Source organism: Neofelis nebulosa, chromosome 9 (assembly GCF_028018385.1).
Source record: "Neofelis nebulosa isolate mNeoNeb1 chromosome 9, mNeoNeb1.pri, whole genome shotgun sequence".
NCBI classification, from domain to species: domain Eukaryota; kingdom Metazoa; phylum Chordata; class Mammalia; order Carnivora; family Felidae; genus Neofelis; species Neofelis nebulosa.
In genome coordinates this window covers 48,923,314-48,941,823 of record NC_080790.1, presented here as the reverse complement: position 1 = coordinate 48,941,823, position 18,510 = coordinate 48,923,314, and the positions used below count along the sequence as shown (strand labels likewise).

Genomic DNA, 18,510 nt, shown 5'->3' with positions numbered 1-18,510 from the left:
TGAGATCTTACAGATGATTCTCTACTAAAACCCACCAAAATGTCTTTAACCTCCACACCTAATCCGTGGATCAGCCATGAAATCTTTAAGTTAGATTTCTGACACAGCCTACAGACTTATGTCAACTCATCTCAACAAAGTCATTATATAGCCAAATACGGTCTCAAATACCAAATGATTAGAAGTTGTAATTTTTATTTTTTTTTGTCTTAGGCTTAATTCAAGATATTTTGAAGCCTTAGTTCTAAATATTTTTGGGTTTTTGCAAAGAAATAGGTGAAAGGTTAGTGGGAAAATACACAAAAAGGCATTTTTTTATACAGAAATAAAAATATTTTTATTCTCTAGCTGATAAATCATAAATGATATTGAATATGAAAAACACTAACGTGATAATTGTTGTAAATACGTTGATTCATGTTTTAATTCATCTTGCCTGCGTTTCATAAAGGTCATGGCTTGTTTTAAAAGGAGTGCATGCATGGATGACTCTATTTCTTGGATTCTGATAATCTGAAATACACATATAAGTAACATTTTGTAGGTCATCAATAATCAATTATAAAAAGTAATACTCAGATAAGCATATGTATGTGCTCAATACTCATATAAAAGAAACATTTCCAATACTACCACATTTTAATTAAAAAAAGATTGTGAGATACAGACCTGGCTGCCAATACTTTAATATTGATAATCAACTTACTGCACTGAAACAGCTATAAATATCATAAAAAATGAAAGCAAATGGGTTCAAATCTGGAACATGGATAGGAGTGAATAGATAATAGGATTTTTTTTTTTTTTTAATTTTGAGAGAGAAAGCACACGTGCATGAGTGAGAGAGGGGCGGGTGGGGTGGGGAGAGAATCCAAAGTAGGCTCTGCACTGTCAGTGTGGAGCCTGATGTGGGGCCTTAACTCACGAACTGTGAGTTCATGACTGAGCTGAAATCAAGAGTCGGACGCTCAACTGAGCCACCCAGGCACCCCCAAATAGGATTCTTTTTTATTTGAGATATTAGGAGGAGAAAATAAAGGGTACAGATATTTTTCATAAGCCGAGGGGGCAGACTGTAGGAGAGCACTTGAGGAAACTGTTAAATCTGAAAAAAGGGGAGAATGGAAGAGACCTAACCAGACAGGTAAGAAAGCTATGAAGCAAAAATGAATGATTAGTTTCTTACATTTCTTGAGCAACAATTCTCCCCACTCCAATGATGTTCCCATAGCAGCTGCCCTGGGTACATCAATGTGTAGGCCAATGAAACTTTAATTCTTCAAGGATCGATGAATTAAGTTGTATTGCAATAAATACTTCAGAAAGTAACTACCAAGTGACAGTAAAAGGCAGTCAACTTGAAACAACTGGAGAGAAAAAAATCCAATTATTTGGTAATATTTTAAATGTAAATAAAAAGCAATGAAGAAAGTAGAGTGTATTTTTTAAACGGTTTGTCTACTTAAAAAAAAAAGTCAACTCAAGACCCAAATGTAAGGACTTAGTATGTATAAAACAAAAGCAGACTTATAAAGGGAAAGAATGATTCATAAATCTGATTAACACAAAAATGTCAAATGATCAGGATGTCAAAAAAAACACTGCAAACGAAATCAAAAGACAAACTGGAAAGTTTACCTATATCAAGTGGCATTAAAAATTTTAAGCAGTAAAGAATTTTCACCATATAAGGAAAAAAAGGAAAAAAAAAGAAAAATTGCCAATATGGAAAAAGATAACAAGGCAAAGACAACTCACAAAAAGAGACTGCATGTGTTAATATAACAAAGGTTTTGTTTGAGATCAAAATAAGTATGTACAAGCAAAAAACATTATTTATTAAAAAAAATTTTTAATGTTATTTTTGAGAGAGAGTATAAGTGGAGGGGGGGAGGGCAGAGAGAGAGAGAGAGAGAGAGAGACAGACAGACAGACAGACAGACAGAAGATCCTAAGCAGGCTCTGTGCTGACAGCAGAGAGCCCAATGTGGGGTTCAAACTCATGAACCATGAAACCATTACCTGAGCCAAAGTCGGATACTTAACTGACTGAGCCACCCAGGTACCCCTGCAAAAATCATTTTTTAAATGAAGTAAGCTAAAAGTAAAACTGATGCAATCTTTCTGGTATTCAAATAATTTAGCAATGTTTCATAAGCCTTAAAAGATATTTAGAAACTTTGACTTAATAATTCACTTTCTAGGACTTTTTTTAAACAAATGGAATTTTAACACAAAAATTTATATACAAAACTTTGTTATTTATAATACCAAAATAATTGCAAAAAAACCCCAACTGTCCAACATTAAGGGGATACTTAATATCACAGCATGTCAAAAATGTGTAGGAAAACCCTGAAGGAAATTAGTTGTGGGATTTTAGACTTTCAAAAAAAAAATCTCATGGTAAGGGGATTTCTTTATAAAAAGGAAATATTGTATTTATGACCATGTACCTTTTCATTAAGACAGTCAATTAAATTTTCCACGTAAATTTTCATGCTTTTATAGAATTTAAAATTTAGAGCTTGATTTGATGAATTCTCTAGTTTCTGGATGGTACTCTTCGAACTCTTGACATCTTGTATGTATTTTTCATATTCCCTCAGGTGTGAGCGGTGTGTATCCTGTAGCAGTGTTAATCTAAATAAACAAAATAAAAATAAATGAAAACTGCCTTGTTTCTCCAACTTTGATTTCTACCACGATAACTATCAATCTAATGAAATTTTTTTTAAAGCTATCTTACAGAGCCCACCAAGGAAACGGACAAGCCTATAAACCTGTGTTTATGAGACGTGCTGAGCAAAGGACACCACAATGAAAAAGGTCTCAAAGGAAAAGGGAGGAAAGGACACTTACAGGTTTCAGGTGCTTGAGCTAATCAGAGGATAATTTTACAGTGAAAGTTAGTAAGTGTGGATTGATCAGAATTTGTAAACTAGGTGAGTTGCGAGACAATCCAAGGTCTTATATTTGAAATACGGGAATCCATGTGGAGTTACTGTTAAATCAGTTTGTGGTCTTTCTTCGAATATGGGTATTACTGAATAAGCTGGTATTAAAACCATTTGAACATGTTATGATTTGGTACAATTTAATGTTTTATGACTCGATGGTTTTATCTGTCATTAGAATTTGATGTTCTTTCAGGCATATTTCCTGTTTTTGCTGTAGTCCCCCATACACTGCTTTATTGATAACACAGCCTACTTTTATTTTATTTTTTAAAATTTACATCCAAATTAGTTAGCATATAGTGCAACAATGATTTCAGGAGTAGATTCCTTAGTGCCCGTTACCCAACAGCCTACTTTTTTTTTTTCTTTAACTCTTATTAGTATCACATGTATCAACTAATGTAGCAAGAAACAAATGTCAAATATAATTCAATGTCTGCTTATTTTTTAGAAGTCAGTTATCTCTCTGTATATTTGCCAGTAGAGGAATAAGAAACACTATTTCTTTAAAAATATCTGGAATGTGTTTTCCACTAATATTCGACACTGTGAGTACATTACAATTTGAGAATTAACTACAAATGAAGTAACAAATTCATAGTATGTAGACTTGAACTTTTTTAAAAAAATTCAACTCCTTCAGCTAACTTGCTGTGTATAATGAAAAATCATTAGTAAACACTTGCTTAGACCAAATGTCATCTTTTTTTTTCTTAAAGACCAAAAATGTCTTCTAAGTTTCCCTGGAACAATGACTAATGCGTTCGTCTTTCCAAGTTTTTCCTTGCATTATGTAAAGAATAGAGACAGTTAAGAAATAAGACAATAATGTACAGAAAGCATTAAAAAACTGCTTTAATTAAGTGGAATATTATTGGTTATAGCAGTAAGATCATAAATACATATTAAATGAAAAAAGCAAGGTAGAGAACAGGGGATATAATGTGCTTTAGTTGTGTATAAAAAATGGGGCAATATATAAGTATATATGTACTTGTATAGACATACATACAGACTACTTCTGGAATGAAACATAGGAAACCGGGAGGAGTGGTTCTTTGGGGAAGGTGACTTCCTTTTCTCTGTATATCCTTTTGTACCATTTGATTTTGTCTAGACAATAAAAACGTATTTTCTTTTTAAAATAAACTCAGTTAATGAAAAAATAAAATACACTAAATTTAAAAATAAAACCTATCCAGATAAAATGAAATGCTACTCTCTATTAGTGATCTGCTACCTTTTTTCCCTATAATGCATGCAAGACAACTCTCTCAAACACAATTCCAAAAAAGGCAAAAAAACAAAAACCGCTAAGTCCTGAATTATATGCAATTCTACATGCAACAGCTGTAATTCTAGCTCTTTTCTTTCAGTTAACGAAGGACTATCAGAAGGACAGTAAATAGGGAAGTTATTACAAAAATAATACTGAATCAAGGCAATTTTCATCATTTAACATCACTACTGAAAACCAATCATCTAGAATAGAGGTTGGCAAACTCTTTCTGTAAAGGTCCAGATAGGAAATATGGTTGCTGTTGCAACTACTCAATTCTGTGATGTAGCTAAAGCAGCCACAGACAATATGTAAATGCACAAGTATGGCTGTGTCCCAATAAAACTTTACTTACAAAACAGGGAGTGGGTAGGGAGTTTGCCAACTCACTATAATACAGAGGTAGCCTAATATCTAAAAACTGGTATCATCTAAAGACTTTTATGTTTATTTCACTATACAATGCTATTGAATGTCCTTTTCTTTGTCAAACCATATAAATGAACAACTATGACCAATATATTTTAGCTGCAATATAATTAAGAAGTAAAGCTACTTTAAAGCTGATTTATATAAAAGACACAGGGTAAGAAAATTTTGAACCTATTACCAAGTATTAGAAGAAAAGTTCCTAAGTATCAAAAAAAAAAAAAAAAAAAGGCAAAGAAAACGTTCTTTTTTTTTTTTAATTTTTTTTTTCAACGTTTTTTATTTATTTTTGGGACAGAGAGAGACAGAGCATGAACGGGGGAGGGGCAGAGAGAGAGGGAGACACAGAATCGGAAACAGGCTCCAGGCTCCGAGCCATCAGCCCAGAGCCTGACGCGGGGCTCGAACTCACGGACCGCGAGATCGTGACCTGGCTGAAGTCGGACGCTTAACCGACTGCGCCACCCAGGCGCCCCAGAAAACGTTCTTTATGAATACTAACTTTGGCAGGAGAACCAAGTTCTCTCTTTGTATCACATGTTACATAGGACTATTTAAACTTTTCCTATCATACTCATTCTTTCAAATATCTAAAGAAGCACACTAGATTCTGAGTAGTAAAACAGAAAAATATTTAAGACAAAACAACCTATCATGATGGGTTTGCCTTATCTTTATCAAAACATACTATTTATATTAATACTCTCCACTTAAGAGATAAGTTTTAATAGTAGGAGAATAAAAGTTAGATGTGTCCAGACTGGCAATCTATTTCAAGAGCCATAAAAATATGCATAATTTTACCCAGGTCACCTTTCCTCAGACATTTAAGAAATAATGTAACAGATTAAATAACTTACAAGAACATTCATTATCTTTAGCACTATTTATGAGAGAAAACTTAGAAGTCAGAATGTCCAACAGAGAAATATTTAAGTAAACTATTATAAATCAAGTATATTAACAAAATATGCTTATTTTACTGCAGTCAAAAAACATGTAACAAAATTTATAATCTTAACCTTATTTTTAAGTGTGCAGTACAGTATTAACTTTATGCACAGTGTTGTGAACAGAACTCTAGAACTTTTCATCTTGTAAAACTGAAACTTTATACCCACTGATCAACAATTCCTCCTTCCTCTCCTCCTCCTAACCATGGCAACCACCATTCTATTTTCAGTTTCTAAAAGTTTGATACTTTAGAAAGATCATGTAAATAGTCAATGTAGTATTTACCTTTTGTGAATGTCTTATTTCATTTAGTCCTCAAGGTTCTTGTTGTAGCATATACTGAGATTTTCTTTTTTAAGATTGATAATACTCCACTGTATGTAAAGATATTTTTTTTTAAAGGTTTATTTATTCTCAGAGAGATAAGCACATGCTTGTGCACAGGGGAGGGGTAGAGAGAGGAGAGGGAGAATCCCAAGCAGGCTCCACGTTGTTAGTGCTGAGCCCTACGCAGGGCTCAATCCCATGAACCCGTAAGATTATGACCTGAGCTGAAACTAAGAGTTGGATGCTCAACTGATGAGGCACCCAGGCGCCCCTGTAAATTGTTTTCTGTCTTGTGTTATTTTGTGCACGTACACACAAACACAAAAGTGGAATTGCTGGATCTTATGGTATTTCCATTTTTAATCTCTTGAGGAATCTCCATACTGCTTGTCACAGCTGTGGCACCATTTTACAGTCTCATCAATAGCGTGTAAGGGTTCCCTTTCCTTTGCATCCATGAGAACACTTATTGTTTTCACAGTGGCCATCCTAATCATTGTGGCTTTGATTTATAATTTCCTGATGTTTAGTGATGACCATTTTTTTCATATGTGTTTTGGCCACTAGTATGTCTACTTTAAGAGATGTCTATTTTTCAGTTGGATTTTTGTTGTTGCTGAGTTGTACGAGTTCCGATACTTTGGATCAGATAGTTTGCAACTCTTTTCTTACTCCACAGTGTGCCTTTTCACTGTTCATTATTTCCTTTGCTGAGCAGAGGCTCTTTAGTTTTAGTTTGATGTAGTCCCACTAGTTTATTTTTGCTTGTATTGCCTATGCTTTTCTTTCTCAAGACTGTTTTGATTATTGGTTTGAATAATCAAAATAGTCTTGAGTCCTTCCAGATTCCATATGAATTTTAGAATTTTTTTCCTATTTCTGCAAAAATTGCCACTGAAAATTTGATAGGGAATGTACTGTATCTGTTGACTGCTTTGGGTAAAACTGGGTATTTTAACAATATTAAGTCTTCTAATCCATGAACATGAAATGTCTATTTATGTCTTCTTCAATTTCTTCCAGCAATGTTTTATAGTTTTCATTGTACAAATCTTTTACCTTCTTCATTAAGTTTATTCCTGAATTTTATTCTTTCTGATGCTATTGTAAATGACTTTTTTTAAACACACTCTTTGGATTTTTTATGGTTAGTCCATAGAACCATAACTTTTTGTGTTGATTTTGTATCCTGCAAATTTGCTGAATTAGTTCTAACAGAGTTGTGTGTGTGTGGAGTCTATTTAGAGTTTATGACATATAAGATCATATCTATATGGAGTTAATTTTACTTCTTCCTTTCTTATTTGGCTGCCCTTTATTTCTTTTACTTGCCTGAATTCTCTGGCTAGGACTTCTAATTCTTTGTTGCACAGAAGTGGCAAGAATAGGGGTCCATGCCTTGTTCCTAATCTTACAGGAAAAGCTTTTGGTTTTTCACCATGGATTATGTTAGTTGTGGGCTCTTCCTATATGGACTTTATTATGTTCATAAATTTCCTTCTATCCCTAGTTGGTTGTTTTTATCATGAAAGGGTATTGAATTTTGTCAGGTGCTTTTTCTGCCATCAACTGAGATGATCATGTGGTTTCTGTCCTTCATCCTGTTAATGTAGTGTATCACACGAACTGATTTTTGCTACCAATCATCCTTGTATTAAGTAGATCTCACTTGGTCATGATGTAGAATCCCTTTAATATGTTGTTGAATTAGGTTTGCTAGTGTTTTGTTGAGGACTTTTGTATCAGTATTAATCAGGGTTAGTAGCCTATAATTTTCTTGTTAATATTTTTGTCTGGGCTTTGGGATTAAGGTAACACTGACTTCATAAAATGGGTTTGGAAGTGTTCTCTCTTCTTCAGTTTTCTGGAAGGGTTTGAGAAGGAATAGTGTTAATTCATCTTTAAATGCTTGGTAGAATTCTCCAGTGAGGCCATGTTATCCTGGGCTTTAGCTAGTAAGGTTTTGATTCAATCACCTTACCAGTAATAGGTTTGATTAGATTTTTAATTTCCTCATGAATCAGTCTTGGTAGGTTGTACATTTCTAGAAATTTAACAATTTCTTCTTGGTTATCAAATTTGTTGGTGTATAATTGTCCATATTAGTTTCTCTCTCATGATCCTTTTAATTTCTGTGACATGTTTTAAGTTTTTGATTTGAGCCCACTCCGTTTTTTAGTTAGTATAGAGCTAAAGGTCAATTTTTGTCAATTTTACTAATCTTTCACACAAAAAAAACAAACCCAACTTTGTTGATTTTTTTGTTGTGTATTTTCTGTTACCTCTGCTTTAATCTTTATCATTTCCTTCCTTCTGTTAATTTTGCACTTAGTTCTTTTTCTAGTTCACTGAGGTGTAAAGTTAGGTTGTTGATTTGAGATCTTTCTTCCTTTCTAATATAAGTGTTTATTGCTATAAATTTCCCTCTCAGTAATGCTTTAGCTGTGTTCCCTGTTTTGGTATATTGAGCATTTGCTTTCATTTTTCTCAAGAGATTTTAAAATTTCTAATTTGATTTCTTCTTTGATCCACTAGCTGTTCAAACGTGGTTTAATTTCTACATATTTATGAATTTTTGCTTTTCTTCCTGACTTACAGTTTCATTCCATTGTGTTTGGAAAAGATACTTGGAAAGACTTCAATATTAAACTTGTTAAGACTTGTCTGTTACCTCACATTAGATCTACCTTGAAGAGTATTCCATGTGTGCTTGAAAAGAATGTATATTCTGCTGCTGTTGGGTAGAAATGTTCTGTATGTCTGGTTAGGTCCATTTTGTTCAAGATCACAGTTTCCTCATTGATTTTCTGCCTGGATTTTCTATCCATTATAGAAAGTGGGATACTGAAGTCTAATATTATTACCGTATTACTATTTCTCTCTTCAGCTCTGTCAGTATTTGCTTTACACAGGTGCTGTAATGTTAGAGGCATATATAATTGCTTACTATAATTCCTGATAAACTGATCCCTTTATATCCTATGTCATTGTCTTTTAAAATAGTTTTTAACAGGGAGCCTGCGTAGCTCAGTCAGTTGAGCATCCAACTTTGGCTCAGGTCATGATCTCACGGTTCGTGAGTTCAAGCCCCACATTGGGCTCTGTGCTGACAGCTCAGAGCCTGGAGCCTGCTTCAAATTCTGTGTCTCCCTCTCTCTGCCCCTCCCCCTCCTGCACCCTGTCTCTCTCTCTCAAATAGTTTTTTTTTTTTTTTTTTAAATGTTTTTTTCAACGTTTTTTATTTATTTTTGGGACAGAGAGAGACAGAGCATGAACGGGGGAGGGGCAGAGAGAGAGGGAGACACAGAATCGGAAACAGGCTCCAGGCTCCGAGCCATCAGCCCAGAGCCTGACGCGGGGCTTGAACTCACGGACCGCGAGATCGTGACCTGGCTGAAGTCGGACGCTTAACCGACTGCGCCACCCAGGCGCCCCTCTCTCAAATAGTTTTTATGTCACTACTGTTCTTTAGTGTACTATTTGCATGTGATATATTTCTCAATCCTTTCAATCTCAGTCTCTATGTATTCTTAAATCTACGTCAGTCTCTTACAGACAGAATATAATTGGATTTTGATTTTTTTAATCCATTCAGCCATTCTGCTTTTTGATTGTAAAGTATATTAATACAGAAGGACCTGCTATTGCCATTTTGTAAACTGCTTTTTTGTTTTAAAGTTTGAGAGCGAAAGCACCCATGCACACTACTGGGGGAGGGGCAGAGAGAGGGAGAGAGAGAATCCCAAGCAAGCTCCCTGCTGTTGATGCTGAGCCTAATGTGAGGCTCAATCTCATGAACCTGTGAGATTATGACCTGAGCCGAAATCAAGATTCGGATGCTCAATGAGGCACCCAGGTGCCCCTGTAAATTGTTCTCTAGCTTGTAGTTATTTTGTGCCTTTTCCTCTCTTGCTACCTTAGTGTTCTGAATTTGTAGTGACATGCCCTCAGTCTTTCCTCATTTCCTTTTGTGCTTTTATGCATTTGTGTGTGTGTGTGTGCACACACCATGGGGATTACAAAAAACATCTTATAGTTCTAATAATCTATTTTAAGCTGATAACAACTTCAATCACATACAAAAATTCTTATTCCTTATTTCCTCCACTTGTTACTGATGTCCCAAATCACATTTAAAAAATTTTTATTCATTAACATGTTATAGTTTTTTGTGTTTATCTTTTAAATTTTATACCTGAACTGATTTTTACATCACCCTTAGAATACTACACGATTCTCTATTTGTCTACTTAATCTTTACCAGCTTTATATATATGTATTTTAAACCAAAGCTGTGTCAAATTATTATTTTAAGTAAACTCTACACCAAACATGGGACTTGAACTCACAACCCTGAAATCAAGAGTTGTATGCTCGGCTACTGACTAAGCTAGTGAGGCACCCCAGACAGCCTTAGATTTTCATATGCTTCATGCTACTGGCTGGCCTCCTTCCATTTGAACTCGAAGGACTTTTTTTTTTTTTTTTAAAGTACACTTCCTTTATTCAGGGTGATAAACCAAACCAGAATCCCAAACATGTAAAAACCCAAGGTGCTAGAAATACAAAATTAATTCACATTCAAGCTTGTCTAGACCCTGGCCACAAACCCTAGTGAGGTGCATGTGAATACTAAGTCATGGAGGGGGGACAGGAGTGAGGCCAAGAGAAAGGGTAGAAAGGGGCTCCCATAGTCCCCCTAGGGATCACTTCACAGTGGTACCTCTACCTTCCCAGTGACAGTGAAGGCTAAGTCCTAACCTTTTAACCCCCACCCATCCCTAGCCAGGGCTTTGAATGCCAGTCCCAAATGGTTTTACCCTCTCTTGCCCCATCCTCACTTGCTCAGACTTCCAGCCTCACTCTTCTCCTCCTCCATACTCTTCTCTGTGATTAGTACCAGATTAGGGTACTATTTGAACTACAGTGAAACTAGGGTAGAGAAGTTAGGTACTATTTGAACTACAGTGAAGCAGGGTAGAGACAGGTGATAAAAGAGCAGTCCAAGAATCTCCCTCTTCATGGGATCCCAAACTATACAATCAGCTCCTCTTTCGCGTCTGCTTGGATTTGAGAAAGTGCACTGTAGGCATAAGCAGCTATCCTGGAGACCCACTGCAAGTCAGAAAAGGAGATGGGCTTGCTGGCCAGCACTTGGGACTGGCTGGTAAGACATGGCAGCGGCAGCAGCTTCTCCCAGTGGGTTAGGCTGCTCAGCACAGCCAAGTGGGTGCCGTACTCCCTTGCCTGGCTTGTGTACTTGTGCTGCTTCATGCCCTGGGAGTCTGTAGCAGACATGTCAATGATATTGCTGGCTCCCTCAGCAAGCATGGGGAGAGCAGGGCCTGCTCATCTATGTGAGTGGAAGGCAGGCTGGTAGTTGGGCTCAGCTCCATTGAAGGCTTTGGTAGGGGGGCTTCTAGGGTCAAGCAGTAGCAACTGCTCCTCTTGATCTTTATCTCAGTCCTTATTCTTACTGCTCTAGCCGTGACCCATGGTTGGGGTCGGACCCGGTGTTCAAGTTGCGCCGAGGGCTGTCCAATGGCAGCCCTTTTAGTCACATCTTGAAGGACTCTCTTTTTAAAAAAAATTCTAATATTTGTCTGTTTTTTATTTTATTATTATTTTATTATATTTTTAATGTAATTTATCGTCAAGTTGGCTAATATACACTGTATACAGTGTGCTCTTGGTTTCGGGGGTAGATGCCCATGACTCATTGCTTACATACAACACCCAGTGCTCATCCCAGTGCCTTCCTCAATGCTCATCACCCATTTTCCCCTCTCCCCTCCCATCAACCTTTCTGCCTCCCCCCTATTAACCCTCAGTTTGTTCTCTCTATTTAAGAGTCTCTTATGGTTGTAATAAACGATTTCACATCATGATCCCATCTATGACCTAAGTCATATACGAATTATATCCTTCTTTTAACAGAAACTAAAACATAAAAAGGAAAATGATCTGTTTAAGGTTACTTATTGAGTCAAAGACATAGAACTCAAATATAAGTTTTCTGTTATTTAATTCTTGTTCAACTTTTTTTTTTTTTTTAATTTACATCCAAGGTAGTTAGCATATAGTGCAACAATGATTTCAGGAGTAGATTCCTTACTGCCCCTTACTCACTTAGCCCATCCCCCCTCCCACAACCCTGCCAGTAACCCTCTGTTTGTTCTCCATATTTAAGAGTCTCTTAGGTTTTGCCCCCCTCCATGTTTTTATATTGTTTCCCTTCCCTTATGTTCATCTGTTTTGTCTCTTAAAGTTGTCACATGAGTGAAGTCATGATATTCGTCTTTCTCTAATTTCACTTAGCATAATATCCTCCAGTTCCATCCATGTAGTTGCAAGTGGCAAGATTTCATTCTTTTTGATTGCTGAGTAATTCTCCATTGTATATACATACACCACATCTTCTTTATCCATTCATCCATCGATGGACATTAGGGCTCTTTCCATTCTTGGTTATTGTTGATATTGCTGCTATAAACACTGGGCTGCATGTGCCCCTTCAAAACTGCATACCTGTATCTCTTGGATAAAAACCTAGTAGTGCAATTGCTGGGTTGTAGGGTAGTTATAATTTTAATTTTTTGAGGATGCTCCATACTGTTTTCCAGAGTGGCTGCACCAGTTTGCATTCCCATCAGCAGCGCAAAAGAGATCCTCTCTCTGCATCCTCGCCAACATCTGTTGTTGTCTGAATCGTTAATGTTAGCCATTCTGACAGGTGTGAGATGGTACCTCATTGTGGTTTTGATTTGTATTTCCCTGATGATGAGTGATGTTGAGCATTTTTTCATGTGTTGGTTGGCCACCTGGATGTCTTCTTTGGAGAAGTGTCTATTCATGTCTTTTGCCCACTTCTTCACCGGATTATTTGTTTTTGGTGTTGAGTTTGAGTTCTTTATAGATTTTGGATACTAACCCTTTATCTGATATGTCGTTTACAAATATCTTCTCCCACTCCATCAGTTGCCTTTTAGTTCTGCTGAGTGTTTCCTTCGCAGTGCAGAAGCTTTTTATTTTGATGAGGTCCCAACAGTTCATTTTTTGCTTTTGTTTCCTTACCTCTGGAGACATGCTGAGTAAGAAGTTGCTGTGGCCAAGGTCAAAGAGGTTTTTGCCTGCTTTCTCCTCAAGGATTTTGGGCTGTCTTATGTTGAGGTCTTTCATCCATTTTGAGTTTATTTTTGTGTGTGATGTAAGAAAGTGGCCCAGGTTCTTTTTTCTGCATGTCGCTGTCCAGTTTTCCCAACACCATTTGCTGAAGAGACTGTCTTTATTCCATTGGATATTCTTTCCTGCTTTGTCAAAGATTAGTTGGCCATATACTTGTGGGTCTGTTTCTGGGTTCTCTATTCTGTTGATCTGAGTGTCTGTTTTTGTGCCAATGTTTATTTATTTTTGAGAATGAGAGAGAATGAGAGAGAATGAGAGAGCGAGCAAGCAGGGGAGGGGCAGAGAGAGAGGGAGATACAGAATTCGAAGCAGGGTCCAGGCTCTGAGTCGTCAGCACAGAGCCTGATGTGGGGCTTGAACCCATGAACTGCAAGTTCATGACCTGAGCTGAAGTCAGCATTTAACTGAATGAGCCACCCAGGCGGTCCTTGAAGGACTTGTAATAACAATTTTTTGTAAGGCAATTCTAGTGGTGATGGACTCCCTTGGTTTTTATTTATCTGAGGTCTTTATTTTTCCTTCATTGTTGAAGGACATTTTTACTGGTTATAATTATCTTGGCTGGGAGCTTCTTTCAGCACTTTGTACATATCATCCCAGTCCTTCCAGCTTATAAAGCTTCTGTTGAGAAATCTACTGATAATCTTAGGGGGCTCCCTATTATGTGAAAAGGTGCTTTTGTCTCGCTGCTTTCAAAATTTTTTCTGCCTTTGAAAATTTGATTGTCTCAGTGTGAGCTTCTCTGGTTTATCCTTCTAATCTTTTGAGCTTGAACCTGGATGTCTACTTCCTTTCTCAGATTGGTAAGTTTTTGGCCATTAGATCTTCAGACAAGTTCCTGCTCCACTCTCTTCTCCTATGTGGACTTCCATAATGTGTACATTGTTCTGCTTGATGTGTCCTGTAAGTACCTTATGTTTTCTTCATTTTTCTTCATTCTTTTTTCTTTCTGTTCCTCTGACTTGTAATTTCAAACCAATGGCCTTTGATGTTACTGCTTCTTTCTTCTGCTGGATCAAGTAGGTTGTTGACCCCCTCTAGTGAATTTTTCAATTCACTTACTGTATTGTTTGGCTACAGAATTTTTTTTTTAATAGTTTTGTTTTGTTGATATTCTCACCTTGTTCATGTATTGTTTCCCTGATATTGTTGTGTGTGTTCTCTTATAGCACATTCAGCTTCTAGAAGTAGATTATTCTGAATTGTTTGTCAAGTAATTCATAGATCTCTGTTTCTTTAGAATTGGTTCTAGAGATTTATTTTGCTCCTTTGGTTGTGCCAGGTTTCCTGATTTCTCCGTCTCTTGTTATTTTTTGTTGTCTTGTACATTTGAAAATGCACTTAAGGGAAATAGCTTCATATAGTGGAAGAACATCACCAATCAGCCTGGCTAGAGATCTGGAGGGCAGGGAGAGGTCTTCTCAAATCTTTTACAAGGAATACGTCTCCTCTGGGTTTCTATATGAAACTTCCCTATATGAATTTGTGGGTTTTTTAGGTGTTTGTAGTCTCTTTCTCCCTTTGGTGTTTGTCTGAAGTCCTCTAGGCTTTCTGGGTGTGCAGCAACTGAGCTCTCTTTTGTTCTCTGTGGCCCCCAGATATCCAAGGTATGACATTCAGGATGCTGACATAGACAAGGCAGGAAACAGTCCCTCAGGCAGTTCCTCCAAAAGCCCAAACATTAGATGTATGTTTCACTCTTCTTTTTTCCTCTCAATGGAGAAGCTGTGAGCTGGGCTTTTTTGCTCTCTCACAAGCAGTGTGGGCTTGCAAGAGTGGCTGATGCCACTGAAATGAAACGGCTTTCTTACCCATTACAATGTGGCTCTTCTTGGCTTTGAGCTTGTTTGGGGTAGTGCAACTTTCTAACTGGTTTCTGGAGTTCTCATAAAGGCTTTTTGGACTGTATATTGCTAAGTTGGTATTCTAGGAGGAAATGAGGTATGGAGTTTCCTACTATGGCATCTTGCCATCACTCCCAACTTATTATTTTTAAAAATTAAAGGTTATTTAACAATGCAGATACAAGCTTACAAAAATATTAAAACAAGAATTTAATACTTATGAATTTTAACCATGTGGTATGTATCTATTATAAAGATTAAAATGACCTATATAGAAAGGAAATCAGTTGTACTAGTGGGGTAACACAGGTGATGCTATTTTTTCCTACAAATATGTTTAATATTAGTGTTCGTACTTAATAATTAAAAAGAACAGTGCTTTTTTCACTATTAAATGTCTGGGACAAATTATTTTAAAATCAATACTACTTACCTAGTATTTAATTGCTTCTTTATAATTTCTAAATTTACTGGTGGAAATGAAGTGGAAGTATCAAACTTCTTCACTGTCTGAGATTCACTGTTGTAGGAAAGATCTAAGTCTCGTCCCTGAAAATATGAAAATTTGTATTGTTTTAAAAAACTCATTAATGTTACAAATATCAACAGCATGAGAGAAGACTGGGTATCCAATGTCTCACCAGCTCAAAATTCCATGCCTTTGACATTTTTCATAGTTACAATAAAATGTTTTTATAATTCTCACAGTTTTAAAATATGGAACTTTAAATATGCATGCAAGAGGCAAATTACAAAATCTTACTTTTCACAAAAGCTTGCTTTTTGGTTATTATTTATTTTAGAGAGAGAAAGAGAGAGTGCACAAGTGGGGAGAGGGGCAGAGGGAGAGACAGAGGGAATCTTAAGCAGGTTCCATGCTCAGTGAGGAGCCTGACGTGGGGCTCAATGCCATGACCCCGGGATCACGACCTGAGCCGAAATCAAGAGTTAGACCCTTGACCAAAAAGCCACCTGGATGCCCCCCATATTATGCAATTTTAAAATTAGTTATAACTGTGTAATAGAAACAGGGGAAAACATTTATAACATGTCAAGCAAACAAACCAGAATTTGAAATTGTATGCTATTGTGGTTCCCAAACTACATGCCAAGGCATCCACATGAACTCAGAGGGATGCTATGAAATATCTTAAATATACATTTTATTTTTTAAAAAAATTTTTTTTTAATCTTTATTTTTGAGAAAGAGAGAGAGACAGAGCATGAGCAGGGGAGGAACAGAGAGAGAAAGAGACACAGAATCCAAAGCAGGCTCCAGGCTCTGAGCTGTCAGCACAGAGCCTGACACAGGGCTTGAACCCACGAACTGCGAGATCATGACCTGAGCTGAAGTTGGACGCTTAGCCAACTGAGCCACCCAGGTGCTCTTAAATATACATTTTAAATATAAATATTTTAAATATTTTCAGGGAATACATATTCATCATTTATTGAACTACTAGTTTTAACTAGTTCATAGCTCCAACATTAGATTGTGCTATAGTCCTTTGATGAAGTCTTATTAGTGAAGGTGGGTTTTTGGTGGATGTCATAAAAAGCAAGTACCTACTGAAAATCAATTTAGAAAGGAGAATGGCAGTGTCTAATCTTGAGATGTCATGCAGTGCCCAAGAGGTGCACACATTTCATTAGTAAGTGTGGTTATTTAAAAATGAAACTAAAAGATTTTTTTTCTTCAATCTATCAGTGTTATTTTTTCCAAAGACTACTGAGTTATTAGGACATAAATAGTATTAAGTTCTATCGCCCTAAGTACTCAATAAATGGAATTGCTTTAGTACTTCTTTTGGCCTAAGGGCATCAGAATAAAGTTAAAGACACTGTGGGTTCCATGAATGGGAAGTCTGGGAATTTCTGATATACACTATGCCTATAATTAAACAAATACTTAAAAAGGAATTATGCAAACCTGAGCAGAGTAAGGACTGTGACATGTTTTTTTCTCCAAGTATTTTTTTTTCATGCTGTTGTTACACTGATTTTACTAAAAAGGGGAGGGGGAACCTAAACCTATTATAGTTATAAAAATAGCCCTCTAAATCATTTCTCTGGTCAGAGATTTCTAAATATTGTTACAACCAAAGACTTCCCTTTACTTAGCTTCTTAGTTTTAATAACACGGAGATCTTAACAATACTTTATTTAGAAGAGCAAATAATCTTTCAAAGCACTGTTTTTTGCTTTGTTTCTTGTGTGTGTGCAAGCAGGGGAGGGGCAGAGGGAGAAATCCTTAAGCAGGCTCCATGTCCAGTGTGAAACCCAACATGAGATCTCATGACTATGAGACCATGACTGGGGCTGAAATCAAAAGTCGGACACTTAACCAACTGAGCCACTCAGGTGCCCCTGAAAGCATTACTGTTAAACAGATTAAAAAATAATAACTTGATATTTATGTAATGTATCAGCACTTTATTTTAAATCATTATGATTTTGAGACTTATAGCCACCTACTCATGTAGGTAACATTATCTTCCCATTTTATTGAAGAAAAAACAGATTTAGAAACTTTGGGGAGCCTCGGTAGCTCAGTTCATTAGGCATCTGACTTCAGCTCAGGTCATGATCTCATGGCTCCTGGGTTCAAGCCCTGCATCGAGCTCTGTGCTGACAGCTCAGAGCCTGGAGCCTGCTTCAGATTCTGTGTCCCCCCTTCTCTCTGCTCTCCCCCGCTCACACTCTGTCTCTTTCTCAAAAATAAACACTATTAAAAAAAAAAAAAAAAAAAGAAAATTAAATAATTTGCTCAAAGTTTCACAAATATTTATTGACCACTCACAACATTAGGCACAGAAGGATAAAACACTGAATAGTTTATAATTCTCGACCTCACAGAGCATATATTTCAGTGGTGTAGCCAGAACCCAAATCCAGGACTTTTGAGCTCAAGAACAATTATTTTCTATTAGTTTAACTCTAAACATATTTGTTTAAACTTTATATTTACACACCTACCGTATGTTGCAGTCACCATAAAACTAAAGATTAAAAAAAATGGTCCCCTTAAATGGCCTAATAATATGTGGAAGGTGTTTATAATCTAGTGGGAAAAGAACATGGTATATAAGGTGTAGTGAGTTGAACAGTGACCGAAAGATAGGTCTATGTCCTAACCCCTAGAAACTGTGAATATGACGTATTTGGAAAAAGAGTCTCTCTGTTTGTAATTCAGCGAAGTATCTCAAGATGAGAACATCCTGCATTATCTAAGTGGGCCCTAAATCCAATGTTAAGTGTTCTTTTAAAAGACACATAGAAGCACAGAGAAGAAGGCCATGTGAAGGAGACAGCAAGGGGTTATGCAGTCACAAAGCAAGGAACACCTAGAGTGACCAGAATTTGAAAGACAAGAGAAGATTCTTGCCCCTAGGTCTTCAAAGGGTGCACAGTCCTGCTAACACCTTGCTTTCAGATTTCTAGCCTCCACAACTGTGAGAAAATCAATGTCAATTTTAAGCCATCAAATTTGTGATAATTTGTTATAGCAGCCACAGAAAATTAATACACATGG

At 36.6% G+C, this 18,510-nt stretch overlaps 1 protein-coding gene and 1 pseudogene across 16 annotated transcripts in view; both read right to left on the bottom strand.

Moving 5' to 3' along the window:
• GCFC2 (GC-rich sequence DNA-binding factor 2) overlaps window positions 1-18,510 on the bottom strand; it is a 56,879-nt gene that overhangs the window by 28,798 nt on the left and 9,571 nt on the right. For 14 of the 16 annotated variants that reach the window (XR_009248472.1, XR_009248471.1, XR_009248473.1 and 11 more), the window contains exons 5-7: window positions 15,412-15,527; window positions 2,457-2,643; window positions 390-513 (exon numbers count right to left, since the gene is read on the bottom strand). Coding sequence is in view for 7 of the 16 variants with exons in the window: in XM_058683557.1 (XP_058539540.1) it covers window positions 390-513; window positions 2,457-2,643; window positions 15,412-15,527 (427 nt within the window). In the remaining 9 variants the exon portion in view is untranslated. Of the gene's footprint in view, window positions 1-389; window positions 514-2,456; window positions 2,644-7,771; window positions 7,814-12,161; window positions 15,061-15,411; window positions 15,528-18,510 lie in introns of those variants that run through there. The other 2 variants (XM_058683560.1, XM_058683559.1) reach the window with 2 other exon arrangements.
• On the bottom strand, window positions 9,390-11,576 carry LOC131484847 (ragulator complex protein LAMTOR1-like; annotated as a pseudogene).